The 15492-nt window shown below is 43.1% G+C and overlaps 1 protein-coding gene across 2 annotated transcripts in view; it reads left to right on the top strand.

Moving 5' to 3' along the window:
• SYNDIG1L (synapse differentiation inducing 1 like) overlaps positions 1-14047 on the top strand; it is a 61561-nt gene extending 47514 nt beyond the window's left edge. For both annotated transcript variants that reach the window (XM_084842426.1, XM_084842416.1), the window contains exons 3-4: positions 783-920; positions 10115-14047. In XM_084842426.1, coding sequence (XP_084698552.1) covers positions 783-920; positions 10115-10273 — 297 coding nt within the window. In that variant the 3' untranslated portion in view covers positions 10274-14047. The remainder of the gene's footprint in view (positions 1-782; positions 921-10114) is intronic.
• The last annotated feature ends 1445 nt before the right edge of the window (positions 14048-15492 follow it).

Raw genomic sequence — 15492 nt, forward strand, 5'->3', positions numbered from 1 at the left:
AATGCAATTTCTTTAGATTCTAATGTTCATATTTACTCACCTATACACCAGTATTACTAGTGGATTCCGATTATTTGTCTAGAAGTATACTTCCCAATTGCACTTTTTTCAGTTTTGTGTTTTAGATATTATTGCCATCTAGGATAAGGTAATTCAGTAGATTAGCAGAGCAGACTTATGGAAGAGTACAACTAGTGCACTGATTGCTGAAAATCACAAGTCTCTTATTTCCAGACAATCTCACTGAAGTCCTACTGGGACTACTGGGCTGGACTACTAGGTCCAGCAGATAAAATATCTGCTGGACCACTCCAGATTAAATGGCTTGTGGATTGAAGCAACGGAGATCTTTCTCAATCAGCATGCTAAGCAGAATATCTGCTGCCTAACAGGTGTCAGGTATTGTAAATTTGGAAGGAGAGATAATGATGGAGGTGATGCCCTGTATGTCATCTTCTAGATTTCCATCAGACATCCAGTTCCCAGTGGATTTATTCATACTAGCCACTGTTTCTTGGCAGATAAGCAGCCTAGATCACAGAGATTGACTCTGTCTTTTACATATGTGATGGACTCCTCTCACTGAAATTGCATTACATTGCTCAGCGGGGAAGTTTCCTGCCCCATGAGGATCATCTGCCTGCCGTGTGTCAAGAGAAATGTGTAGTCATGGCAGCAACACCAAATATGCATAGTGTAAATTACTGCTCCTGCTAGATGCTCGATGGGTCAGACATACAATGTGCTGTTGGTCACCATTCCTGAATTAATTTGCTTTCCAGAGTGACTCCTCAAGTGACAGCGAGAGTGAAGATAATTTTCTGATGCTTCCCCCACGAGACCACCTAGGATTAGCTATTTTCTCAATGCTTTGCTGTTTCTGGCCTCTGGGAATTGCTGCCTTCTACTTTTCTCAAGGGGTAAGAATTTGCATCTAATGTCTCCTTCTATATACAGCATTCTTCTTAGCTTACTGAATTGCTCTATAAAAGTGGCTTGGCAGGGCTAGATTAACCATTACACTAAGTATGTCACAGTCCCACCAAACTGGGTCCTCTGATAACATGAAATTATTTGGGAGTTTCCTGGGATGTAGAGTGTTTCCTGTATACTCACTCTCTCTCTCTCCCTCTCCCTACACACATGCGTACACTTAACAGAGGCACCCCAAAATATTTTGGTGCTTGAGGGACAAAATCATCATGGTGGTAAAAAAATATAATAGTAAACTAAATAATTAATTCACTCCCTTTTAATGCTACCCCACCTGCAGGTGGGTTCCCTTATCTTGCACAATGATAGGGCTGTCTCTGTATCAAGTTCCCAACATAGTGGCTGTGATCTCCTCAGACAACAAAGGAACAGTGTCCATGTTCCCAGGACAGATGTCCAAGTTCAGAAACAGAGTTCTCTGCACTGCAGCAACTTTGAGGTGTGACTTGAGTGCATGAGTGTATATGTCTCTGTTCATGTGTGAAAACCATGTGAAGTTCTAGTTATGGTTCATCACTGGTCATTTAAAGAAAGGGTGAGCAACTTTTTTTCTTTCGAAGGCCACATTCCTTTGGTAATCTGTCAGTGCCTGCAGGTTGGTGGTGGGCAAGCTGAAGCCAGTGGTAGATGGGTCTAGAGACAAAAGTATAAGCTACCCTGAGAACCCATGGCTTGTTGGTGGGTTGTTGAAAGTGGCTTGTTTTCAGGGTGGCTTGTTGTAATGTCCTAACCCGGCATGATAGCTTGTCCCAAACTACTACAAAGCTGCCTGGAAAGAGAGTCGAAAAACATGGCGGTTCCTCACCATGTCACTACTGCTGCCTCCCTCTTCCCTTGTCACTGGTGTCCACCCCTCCACTGATAATGACACTTGGAATGTCTGTAACTCATCCACAACCTTTTTTTCTCCAGAGCTTTGGAAGTACACAAGGGTATTCATTTTATTTATTTTTTAGAAATTCCTGTTGTTCGCAAGTGCATAATTGTGCACATTCGCCTGTTCATTATTTACTTTCTTCAGCAGTACAGATCGATATCCTACATGTCAATTTCAACCTCTCACTATATTATTTCTTGAACTGACACTTGCTAGTTTCCTCCCCCAGTTCAGCTGAACAAGACAGAGTTATTGGGGTGGATGTGTGTACTTGCTGTGCGAGTTTCAGTGTACTTACTGCGAAAATGGGTTGTTGTTTTATTTTTAACCTTTTCTGTCATTTGCAAGTGTGCACTTGCGAAATGACAGAAGGAAAAAAGGGGGGGGAACCAAACCCATTTTCACAATAAGTACACCCATACTCCCGCAGTAATTAAACCCAAATTCCAGCAGAAATTACACCCACCCCAATAGCTCAGTCCTATTCAGCCACCGCTTTCCGAGTCTGGAGTCAAGGGAAGCACCAAAGTGGGGGAGGAAATTGACAAGTGTCAGTTCAAGACATAATACAGGGAGAGGATGAAATTGACAAGTGGGATTTCCACAGGTACAGACGGGATATTGATCTGTACTGCTGAAGAAAGCAAATAGTGGACAGACGAATGTGTGCAATTGCACATTTGTGAATGGCATTAGAAAAATATATATAAAAAACCTCAAACCCATTTGTGTACCTCTAAAGCATCAGAAAAAAGCAGAAGTTGCAAAAGGAAACTTGCACTGAAAAGGGGTAGTTATCGGAGCAGGGTGGGAAGCTGGAAAAGTTTCCCTCTGTAGGGTCAAGGATACGAGAGGGGTTGTGCTGTAAAGGCCCATGGCATATGTGCTGGGAGGACTAAAGGGGAAACAGGCCACGGCAAGCAGAGTGTCCAATCATCTGTCAGAAGTAACGTGGGTTACAGAGCAAACAACCAATCTACCATGGCTCATTTTCAGGGTGGCTTATTGTGACATGTGAACCAGCCCATAGTGCTCTGTACCACCTCTCCTGCAAAGTTATTTAGGGGCAGAAATAAATCTTCTCCTAGAGCCTACTCTCCACCGTAGATTGGTAAAATTCTGCAGCAGACAATTAGGAGTCTTTGCCAATTTGGGGAAGGAAAGATCCATTTGAATTTAGCCTTCTTGAACATGGGCAATGAAAAATTGTCAGCACTATTTCAGATAGAACCTCACCAGTGGCATCAATACTTCAGTATTCATACTAGAAATGTCCTTCCAAATACATTAAAAATGCATGGATGTAAGCATATAATGGCTTATAAGTCACATTTTCATTATGCTTATCTTATATTCAAGTTCTTTCTTCCTCCCTCCTTTCTAGTCTGAAAGCTGACAACAGAGATGCCCTACTGTCACTACGGTAGAAGGGTGGGATTTAAATTGGCTTAAATAAATGAATAGGAGGACAAACAAAAATATTGTCCCCAAATGCATGACTCTTTGTATTAATGAATGTAATGTCAATTCTATTATTCAGTTTCATTCTGCATAATTACTCAATTATTCTCTGCTCTTATAAGGTTTCTGACCTTGTGTCATTCACAAATTTCATTAGTAGCCTCCTGCTTCCCTCCTCAGGATCCATAATAAGTAAAGTAGGCCCCAAGACTGATTGCTGAGGAAGTCCACTTGTTACATCTATCCAGCTTAAACGTTTACCTTTTAGCATAACACTTTGTCTGCTTCCCCTAAGCCATTACCCTACCCATCATTTCCAGTTTAAGTAGTAATTTCCTGTGTGATACTTTATAAAATGCTCAACTGAAGTCCAAATAGATTATATCAATTGCATTTCCCTAATGTGATATATAGTTTCTGTAGAAGCAGGTAAAAACCATTGAAAAGATTTGTAATGTGAAAGCTATCTGTTACATGATTTCATGTACATGATGGGTTTCTAATGATTTTTTTATGAGTTACACTGTAATTAAACTGACCTAGCAGAAATCAGGTCCTAGGTTTTAATTAAGAATGAACAAGATGTGAATAAAATATCTGTGCGTTTCTTGTTTAGACTTCCAAAGGCTGCCAATATAGACTTAGCTAAGACTCACTTTTATTTTACTTATTTATAAGATTTCTATCCCGCCTTCTCACATATAGCTTCAAGGCAGCTTACAATACAAAACTTAAACACAAAATAATAAACAATATGTTGGATCCAATTTCCATTTTGCTGACATCAACGTTTCCTGAACAGAGTTTAACTCGAAATGCTCCAGGGGCTGGAGTCAATCTTTGCTGATTCCCCCGCCCTCTGTAGCCCCTAGCACCACCTCCTCTAATTTTTCCATAGGGTCCCCCAGCTATCCAGAGCAAATTTGGGGAAGGCATAGGGGGCTGCATTGCTTAGAAAATGGGAAATGCCCTCCACCCAGATCACAAGTGTTACTTAAAAGCTTATTTTATTTATTATGTATTTCTTACACTTGTTGTTGTTGTTCAGTCATTCAGTCGTGTCCGACTCTTCGTGACCCCATGGACCATAGCACGCCAGGCCTTCCTGTCCTGCGCTCTCTCCCGGAGCGTGCTCAAGTTCATATTCATTGCATCCGTGATGCTATCTAGCCATCTCATCCTCTGCCGTCCCCTTCTCCTTTTGCCTTCAGTCTTTCCCAGCATCAGGGTCTTTTCCAGGGAGTTTTCTCTTCGCATTAGGTGGCCAAAATATTTGAGCTTCAGCTTCAGTATCTGTCCTTCCAATGAGCACTCAGGGTTGATTTCCTTTAGGATGGACTGATTTGACCTCCTTGCAGTCCAGGGGACTCGTAAGAGTCTTCTCCAGCACCACAGTTCGAAAGCATCAATTCTTCGGCGCTCAGCCTTCCTTATAGTCCATCTCTCACAGCCATACATTACTACTGGGAAAACCATAGCTTTGATTAGACGGACCTTTGTCGGCAAGGTGATGTCTCTGCTTCTTACTATGCTGTCTAGGTTTGCCATAGCTTTCCTCCCAAGGATAAAGCGTCTTTTAATTTCATGGCTACAGTCACCGTCTGCAGTGATCTTGGAGCCCAAGAAAGTAAAATCTGTCACTGCTTCCATTTCTTCCCCTTCTATATGCCAGGAAGTGATAGGGCCAGATGACATGATCTTAGTTTTTTTAATGTTGAGTTTCAAACCAGCTTTTTCACTCTCCTCTTTCACCCTCAACAAGAGGCTCTTGAGATCCTCTTCGCTTTCTGCCATTAGGGTGGTATCGTCTGCATATCGGAGGTTGTTGATAATTCTCCCAGCAATCTTAATTCCGACCTCTGATTCATCCAACCCGGCATTTCTCATGATGTACTCTGCATATAAGTTAAATAAGCAGGGTGACAATATGCAGCCTTGTCGTACTCCTTTCCCAATTTTGAACCAATCGGTTGTTCCATGTCTGGTTCTTACTGTTGCTTCTTGACCCTTGTACAGGTTTCTCAGGAGACAGGTAAGGTGGTCTGGTACTCCCATCACTTTAAGTATTTGCCACAGTTTGTTGTGATCCACACAATCAAAGGCTTTAGTGTAGTCAATGAAGCAGAAATAGACGTTTTTCTGGAATTCTCTTGCTTTCTCCATGATGCAGCGAATGTTGGCGATTTGATCTCTAGTTCCTCTGCCTCTTCTAAACCCAGCTTGTACTTCCGGTAGTTCTCGGTTCGCATACTGCTGAAGCCTAGCTCGTAGGATTTTGAGCATCACCTTGCTGGCATGTGAAATGAGCGCAATTGTGCGGTAGTTTGAACACTCTTTGGCGTTGCCCTTCTTTGGAATTGGAATGTAAACTGACTTTTTCCAGTCTTGCGGCCATTGTTGAGTGTTCCAAATTTGTTGGCATATTGAATGCAGCACTTTAACAGCATCATCTTTTAGGATTTTAAATAGCTCGGCTGGAATACTGTCATCTCCGCTAGCTTTGTTGTTACTAATGCTTCCTAAGGCCCACTTGACTTCACTCTCTAGGATGTCCGGCTCAAGTTCAGTGACCGCACTATCATGGCTATCAGGGACATTCAGATCTTTCCTGTATAGTTCTTCTGTGTATTCTTGCCACCTCTTCTTAATCTCCTCTGCTTCTGTTAGGTCCCTGCCTTCTTTGTCCTTTATCATGCCCGTCTTTGCACAAAACGTTCCCTTGAGATCTCCAATTTTCTTGACGAGATCTCTAGTCTTTCCCATTCTGTTGTTTTCCTCGATTTCTTTGCATTGTTCATTTAAGAAGGCCTTCTTGTCTCTCCTTGCTATTCTCTGGAACTCTGCATTCAGTTGGGTATATCTTTGCCTTTCTCCCTTGCTTTTCACTTCCCTTCTTTCGTGAGCTACTTGTAAAGCCTCCTCAGACAGCCACTTGGCTTTCTTGCATTTCTTTTTCTTTGGGACGGATTTCGTTGCTGCCTCCTGAACAATGTTACGGACCTCCGTCCATAGTTCCTCAGGCACTCTGTCTATCAGGTCTAATCCCTGAAATCTATTCCTCACCTCCACTGTGTATTCATCAGGGATATGATTTAGGTCATACCTGAACGGTTTAGTGGTTTTCCCTACATTCTTCAATTTAAGCCGAAATTTTGCAAGAAGCAGCTCATGATCTGAGCCACAGTCAGCTCCAGGTCTTGTTTTTACTGATTGGATGGAGCTTCTCCATCTTTGGCTGCAAAGGACATAATCAATCTGATTTCGATATTGACCATCTGGTGATGTCCATGTGTAGAGTCGCCTCTTGTGCTGTTGAAAAAGAGTGTTTGCAGTGATCAGCATGTTCTCTTGGCAAAACTCTATTAGCTTTTGTCCTGCTTCATTTTGTACACCAAGGCCATGCTTGCCTGTTATCCCGGTGATTTCTTGACTTCCTACTTTAGCATTCCAATCCCCTATGATGAAGAGGACATCTTTTTTTGGTGTTAGTTCTAGGAGGTGTTGTAGGTCTTCATAGAACCGATCAACCTCAGCTTCTTCGGCCTCAGTGGTTGGGGCATAGACTTGAATTACTGTGATGTTGAATGGTTTGCCTTGGATTCGTACTGAGATCATTCTATCATTTTTAAGATTGTACCCCAGTACTGCTTTTCCCACCCTTTTGTTGACTATGAGTGCTACTCCATTTCTTCTAAGGGATTCTTGCCCACAATAGTAGATATGATGGTCACCTGAATTAAATTCGCCCATGCCTGTCCATTTTAGTTCGCTGATTCCCAAGATGTCGATGTTCAATCTTGCCATCTCATGTTTGACCACCTCCAGCTTACCTTGATTCATTGATCTGACATTCCAGGTTCCTAAACAATATTGTTCTTTACAGCATCGGATTTTCTTTTCACCGCCAGACACATCCACAGCTGAGTGTCCTTTCGGCTTTGGCCCAGCTGCTTCACTCTTTCTGGCGCTACTTGGAAATTCCCTCTGCTCTTCCCCAGTAGCATATTGGACACCTTCCGACCTGAGGGGCTCATCTTCCGGCGTCATCTCTTTTAGCCTTGTGATACGTTCCATGGGGTTTTCTTGGCAAGAATACTGGAGTGGGTTGCCATTTCCTTCTCCAGTGGACCACATTTTGTCAGAACTCTCTGCCATGACCTGTCCGTCTTGGGTGGCCCTGCACGGCATAGCTTATGGCTTCACTGAGTTACGCAAGCCCCTTCGCCACAACAAGGCAGTGATCCATGAAGGGGTTCTTACACTTATAGACTGCCTAATAACCAGAGTTCTCTGGGCAGTTTTCCATACAGGTAAATTAAAAACATAAAATACAAAACAATAGGCAATGATAAAAATTAGTAACAATGATGGTAAACCAAGGTAAAACCAGCAGCAAAGAATAAAACCGGTAACAGTGCAGCATATAAACGACATTAAACAAACGAACAAAAACAGCAGCAGCAGAATAAAAGTGCTAAGATCTAAAAGCACTAAAAACAGTTCTTAAAATGCCTGGGAGAATAAAAAGCTCTTTGCCTCACACCGAAAATACCATGACGTAGGCACCACGCAAGCCTCTCTGAGGAGGGCCTTTAAGACAAAAGAGAACAGGACAGACTTTGCCTTAGTAAAGAAAGCACCAAGTTCATCTGTCTAGGGAGGGAGTTCCAGAGTTTGGTGGAACCACTGAAAAGACCAGTTAAGGAAACCTGGCAACAGTAGCTGAGAAACAGAACTCTAATATTGACTAAATTCTGCTAAAAATAGGAAATAAAGAACAAAAGTAAATAACAGCTCGCTCTCAACCCAGAACATCTTAGTGAGCACCAGTATTATAATGGCTGGAAAAAAATAATTTGAAGAGGGATGAAATAAATCAACACTTGCCAGTGACACAGAAGCATTACAACCAAAGGAATTATGTAGTCCTTTTGAAGGATATAAAGCCACTAGGAAACTAACTAGCAAGATAGCAGGTAGGATTAAACACAAGCACGTCCACAGTAATGCACAGTAGCTTGTGAACTGGACCCTTGGGAGTCAGCGAGGGGCATAATTCTGTATAACCATGATGTATAACCATCCCAAACGTGGCCCCTCCCAGGGACTCCAATCAATGCCTATGGCACTTGATGCAGCAGCAGCCGCCCAGTGTGCTGGGCCAACACCTAAAGAGTTACTGTGACTCCCATTGCCACAGCAACCAGAACAGCAGCAAGCAAGACAGGTGAAGCTGACAAGTGGAACGACTGGGCAGTGGCACCATAGCAATGGGGAAGTATCCCTTGGTCCCTCCTAACCTGGAAGCCTCACAGGAGGCAGAAAGGGAAGGAGGAGGAGGTGAAGTCTGCCTGCAGTTATTTAAAAGCAAGCCAGCCAAGGCTGAGGACGATTCCTCCATGACTCTTATGGTGCCTAGGAGCCTGGAGAGAGCAGAAGAGGAATATGGTGAAGGCAGCTCCTGCCCTTCTAAGCCAGTGGGAAGGAGAGGCAGAGTGTGGGCCCCAGAGGCCCTGGCACCTGAGCCATGTAAAATGGTAGCTGAAGGCACAGCCTCAGGAAAACATCTTCTGCCTTTGGTTCAGCATTGCAATTGCAGTGGAGGCTGATGGCTCCTATTTCAGTGGGGCAGTGAATCTGTTCTGAGTTCCAGTCAGAACTCTAAAAGAGCTATCCAAGGTGCTGAACCCTTTGGGAGATAGGGTTCAGTGCCTTGGGTAGCTCCTTCAGAGTTCTGATTGGTTCTGGCTGAAATCCAGAGCGGATTCACTGCCCTACCGAAACAGGAGCTACCATCCTCCACTGAGTTCAGGGGAAGTTCCCTGGAAAAGCAGACATGGATGTGCCATGGGAAAACCATCTGTTGACATTACCCGCTGTTGACACCAGGCTGTGTAGCTTATAGAGACAATATGTGCTCAGTGAAACCATTTAAATTTTATAGATCCCTGCGCGGACATGGACAAAGGCAGGGGTGTTGAGCCTCTTTCAACCCATGGACCAAATTCTATTTTGGAGAAGCTCTCACAGGATGCACTCCAGGGGTGTGTGAGGCCGACAGCAAAATGAGGCAGGGCCAAAATTCCAGAAATACCAAAAATACCTGCATATTTTATCTTAAAGCTCTTACTGCCAGCAATTTAGCCTATCAGAGAGGCCTTTCTACTGTTTAGAATGGAGGAAAAGCTGCACAAAAACCGTGAAACCACCAAATGATTGGTGGTTGGGGGAAAGCAGGGAAGCCAGGGAAAGGGAGCGTGGTCTTCTGGAAAACCCCCAGAGGGCCAGATTAGGACCCCAGGAAGGCTCTCTTTGGCCCTCAGGCCTGAGGTTTGGCACCCCTGGCCTAAGAGATATTAGGTTGTAGAGAAAAGGAAAATGGGGACAGCATACAGATATAATAAGTAATCGGATAACACATTTTTGTGTTGTCAGTATGATCATATTAGTGAATTTTGCTCTATGGAAATATCCAAGAGAAACAACATAATACAGTCACTGAAGGGATAGTAAAATATAAACATGTGCCGCTTTTAATGGGTTTTCCTGGCCTATGTCCAATATTCTAGCACCACATTAGCTCTCAATCTAATCCTCTAATATAATGCAATTATTTTATTCATACCCACACCCATTATTTTGATAGACAATGTTGATAGACTTTGTTTTGGTAGACAATAGAAGGCCCTCTTCAGTGAAAACCAACTGATATTATTAGCTATGAGGAGGGCTGTGATCTATTGATGAGTTACCTAAATATTGTTTTGTTTTGTTTGTTTCCAGACAAGTAAGGCCATCTCCAAGGGGGACTTTCACCTGGCAAGCTCAGCTTCCCGGCGAGCTCTGTTCCTTGCTGCGCTGTCCATTACCATTGGCACAGGGGTGTATGTTGGAGTGATTGTGGCACTGATTGCTTACCTATCTAAAGGTGGCCATGTATAGTAAAGACCTTTGCATAAATGCCCGCCTCTCTACACCCGATGGATAATTCTCTTGGATTATGTACTTTCCTATGAAACATAGGACACCTGCTTAAAAGGATTATTATGGATTGTTTTTCCACACAGAGATCTGTGCTCAAACAAACTGTCTGTGTGGACTCATCCTTTTGCAGGTGAATAGACTGTGACCTACTTTACATCATGGATTGACAAGCTTTAAACACACACTCTTATAGTGTAAAAGATAGCACAGTCCGAAAGGCCTGGATTGTGAGATTGTCAGAAACAAAAAGGGAGAATGGGGTGGATTTTAAAACTCTGTCTGCAGGATGTTTTCAAACCAATGTTCTTGTGTGCTTAGACCTGCTGTTTGTGAAGTTCAGTCGCCTGTTGGATCCAAGCCCCTGTCTTACTCAGGGCACACACTGAAGAGAAAAGTTGAGGAATATTCTGTTCATTTACAGCATTTCCTTTTGGAGATAGAGCTGAGGGCTACGCAGTGATGGCAAAAACAGTATTAACATTTTATGCTGATGACACTACCTGCAGGATCAAATGCTACGAATTCCCCCCTGGGTAGCTAGCTATCAAGCCAGCTTTGATCAAGGTTCTTGTGCAGAGATTTTGCTCCCATAAACTGCTTCTCAACCCACAATCTCATGTGTCAGGCTTTCCCCCCCAGTCTCAACTCATAATGACAAGACCTTGGCTTAAAGAGTCACATTCAGCCATCACTTCAGTCTCGAGTTAGATACCTGCTTTAAATAAGACAGGGAAAACGAGTTTGTGTGTTATTTATTACAGTTATCATAACTGAACTCATTGAACAGGCTTGAAAAGGTCCTCAAGGGCCTTCTAGTTTTTAATTATATTTTGGTATGTGCATTGGAGTATAGCGCACTGGAGTGTCATTCTGACATGGAAAATTCACCAAGAGGTGACATGGTATGATTGCTTTTTGTTACATTCAGAAGCACTTTCCTGAATATTGAAGATTGTACCATGTGGGGGCAAATTCATATGACCATATCTCAAAAGTTCTCAAGATAAGACATTTTATGGTGATTTACCCTGTTAAAAAATGGTTCTATAGCCACCATTAGAATCTCCACGTGAACTGGGATCTTTTTTGTGTCTGCCATTGTACAGACACCCAATGAAATTAAAGCTGCAATCCTATATCCACTTACCTTGGAGTAAGCCCCATTTAACTCAGCTCAATGAGACTTACTTCTGAGTAGGCATACATAGGACTATACTATAAATTGTAATCCTTGTATTTTAGCCAATTTAGTTCCACTAAGTCCAAATGTATTCTTTAGTTGGGCTTTTAATATGGATATTGAAGCTGTTAGAACTAAATCATGTCAATATATATGAGACGGCCTTTCAGTGGCTCTGTTCCTAACTGGAAGGAAGAACACACAAGGGTGGTTATGGCCAAATGTTTGTTATCACTGTGAGGTCTCTCAGGATTCTGTTCTGTCCACCAACTGGTTCAAAGTATGCATGTATTTGTTAGGTGGGATAATTCAACCTTTGGAGGTACAGTGTCACTGGTATGCAAATTGTACCTAGTTAAACATTGTTTTCCTCTACACATGGTTCAAGTCTCAACTCTGAATCTGTGCTTGACCTCAGCTGTGGACTGAATTAGGGGATGCCATGAAAAGTGTTCAAAAACTCAGCTGGTGTAGAACATGCCCACTCACTGGCAGCAGTGTTCCAACATCTGCACAGTGTGCTTCTGGACACAATTCATAGTGCAGGCCAACTTGTAGCCCTTAACTTGTTGTTGGAATACAACTCCCATAATTCCTCACTTTGGGCCGTACTGGCTGGGACTGCTGGGAATTGTAGTCCAGCAACATTTGGAGGGCCACACATTCCCCACTTGTGATATAAACCCACAAGACTTCTATGATCCTGGGGAGATATTGGGCTGAATGTGCCATTGCTACACTATGGTCACCTACAACAGGTTGACTGACTTTCTCTGAGTTGGTCCCCTCTGGTTGTAGAATAGGCTCTCAGTAAAGCTCATGTATGCCTGAGCCTCCGGGCCTCTTGAAAACATTGTCAGCCTTTTCTGTTCACACAGACATTTGATAGCAAAGGATGTGTACAGGGACATTTGTTTTAAGTAGCTGTGTGTTTTCTTTTTTATTATTAATGTTTCAAATATTAAATGTTTTAATGTCATTGGTAGCTTCCCTGAGCCTCTTGGGGATGGGTAGCATAAAGAAATTCCTTATATAAAGAAACCCAAATCCTTGAGCAAAGCTGAAGTTAGTAAGAGACAGACAGGATTCTAAGCAGACAATAGAAAGAATGTGAAAAGAAACAAGAGATGAGAGATGAAGTGACTTAGTCCTTCCAGTTGAAGTAACTGTTGATAAGCCAAGCTGTGTATACCTCTCGAATGCAGTTTCCCAGCCTCTGTTGTTACAGACGAAACATTACTGGTGCGAAGCAAACTTTCAGTTATGGCCAGCAAAGCACAAGTATTTTTATTGTATTTCTGTGCCTTTGCATGACATGAAACCAAGAAATCTCGCTTTCCTGAGGCAAGGATTTAATTTCAGCTCTTTTCATAGCCTGAGGGAGAAAATGCTGTTCATTAATTATCAAGGTCCAGAAGGGCATTGAAGGGCCTTAAGTCTGGGAAGAAAATTACAAGCAACGCCCCCGCAAGACTACTAGGGGAAAGAGGTGCTTCCTCAGGGCTCTGTGCTTGACAGTGCCTGCATAGTGTTACCTCCCTAAAGCCATGTGGTATTTATTGCTGAATGTTTGTTTACCCACTAATAGGATGGCAATTGTGAATAAAGGCAAGAAGGAGCAGTCTGTGCCTTTAGTGTGTCTCCCAGGCAGTACAAGGAAGTGAACAGAAGTGAATGAAGAAGTCCTAAGCTAGCAGGCTGCAAATGCTGCCACAGAGGTATAGCCTTGGTTGGCTGTCCCACCTCAGCACTGGTGTCAGGAGGAGAACATTTAGAGGATATGTCAAGAGTAAAGGGGCTCTAGAGATTGTGCAGGTTAGGATGAATGAAAAAAGTGCTCAGGGACAGGGCTGAGAAATAGAGAGAGGGACGTCAGAAAGGGAGGCATGGGGAACTGTTAAGACAAGGAGGAGGTGAAATTGGCCTAGAGGATGACTGGAAAGGAAGAAACGGGGGTGGCAGGGTCTGTTCAAGAGCAAGGAAGAAATGCAGAGAGATGGCAAAAGAAGGAAAAGTAGTGGAAACCAACTCTTGGCTAAATGAAGATAACTCCTTGGCCATCCTCCATCTACAGTACAAGCCAAGTACGCACCAGTTTCAGAATTAAAATACTCTGTGGATCAAACACAGAGGGAAACATTGGCTGTTGAGAAGTATCAGCAATATTCCAGGTACTTTCTAACAGGAAGAATTTAATAATCTTTCCCTTGAAAAGCTGGAGTCTCTCCCTTTATCCCCTTCCCCTCCTTAAGCTTCACACTTGAGCCCTCAGCACTTTGCACTCTCTTTCCCCAACTTCTCACACCTGTGTCTAGAGGTACAGACCAGAGCTCCCTGTCCTCTTTCTTGGATCTATCTTTGCACGCTGTAGCTATTCTGTAAGAGGCTCGGCATGTTCTGTATAGTTCAGATGTACATCTTATTCTAAAGTAGCATGTTAATGTCTGAGATTTCTACTGTACTTGAGCCATAATGGAGAGAAGCACATGAGAAAAGAAACCTGTTCAGAAGAAACTCTGAAGGGGCCCATTATGTTTTATATAATGAAAGTTAATAAAAAGCAGAAAAGAAGAATATCTTTATTAACGGTTTTGACTTTGTATACAAGAACATGGGAAAGGAGATACATTTGGTCGCTGGCACAAAACTATTGGGATTAGCAAAACCAGGGTCCAGTGGTGGAGGGGGGAATAAGTGGAAGAGGATCGCAGCAGAACAGCTCATCCTTGACCTCCACACATCTGGATAGAGCTTACATGCCTACAATTTGTACACTTGGAGCTCAGGGGTGGGTCTTGTCACTGAAAACTTACCCTTTCCCTCTACATATTCAGTGTGTCCTATTTGTCACCTGAACAGGACTAGAGAGAGATTGTAAAGAGATCAAGTCCAATGCTTTTCATCCAGTATAAGATTACTAAACTAGGCCTGAACTTAACTATCATGACATTTAAGAAGTTGGAAGTTAACAGGCACAATGAAAAATTTCTTCTGCTTTTTTAAAGGGGATCTTCATGCACACTATCTTTTTAGGGGACAGTCATTGATGCACTAACATTTTGGTTCTGGACTCCACCATCCCTTTTAGCTCTAGACATGCCCACTTTTCTCATGTGGTGCCCAACAGGTCACCCAACACCCAGTGCAGCCTCCAACCTGAAAATGGTTGTCCACCCCTGCACTAACTGGTCTTCGATGTTTTCCTTGACTTCTTTGCATATCAAGCTTATTCTTTTCTATCAGTTCGGTATAACACATTCTCCCTCACTCATCAAGCTATAACCAATGCACATTTTGTAAAATATACTTTAGCAATACGCAGCTGAAAGGATCACCTGGTATAACAGTACTAGCCATTGGACAATGAATGCCAATTAAAGGATTGAATTCAATGGCTAGAAAGCATGTCAGCAATTTTCTCTACCTGCTTGTCATTTGGATCTTTCAGAATCATCATCTCCCAAAATTCTGGTTCCCTAATGCTGAATTTGGAAGCTGAACAATTACAGCATGTCCAGAGTGCAGATGCTCACATCCACATGAGCATACTACTGTATAGCTGCAAACACAGCACATGAGCCAGGGAAGGGACACGGACCATTTTCCCTAGGATACATGAATTCACAACGGGAAACTAATCATGCAGATTGCACAGTAGTTAGGTTTCTTTTACCCATGTTACAGAACTGGGGGAAGGGGGGTTGCTTTTCCTACTGATGCATGGGCATCCTCTCATAGGGGCAAGGGGATGCAAATGCCCCCCACACTCCCGATTCCAGTCATGACAGCTTTCTGAGAGCTGCAACAGCACTTTCTCGTGCTGTGCCTGCCCCATCTATCTTTACTTTCAGTTTCCAGCCATACGGGCAAGGCCCATGACAGCACAGGAGGTCAGTCAATTAAACACAGGATGGGAGGATACCCTTGAGTTTAACCAGTGCTGTGGGGGCACCTCCTTGTAAGGCAAAGGGGTAGTAGCAGGCAGCAGCATGACCAG

The sequence above is a fragment of the Heloderma suspectum genome, chromosome 1, assembly GCF_057233095.1.
Source record: "Heloderma suspectum isolate Gila_16-S chromosome 1, 16-S_ref, whole genome shotgun sequence".
In the NCBI taxonomy this organism is placed as follows: Eukaryota; Metazoa; Chordata; class Lepidosauria; order Squamata; family Helodermatidae; genus Heloderma; species Heloderma suspectum.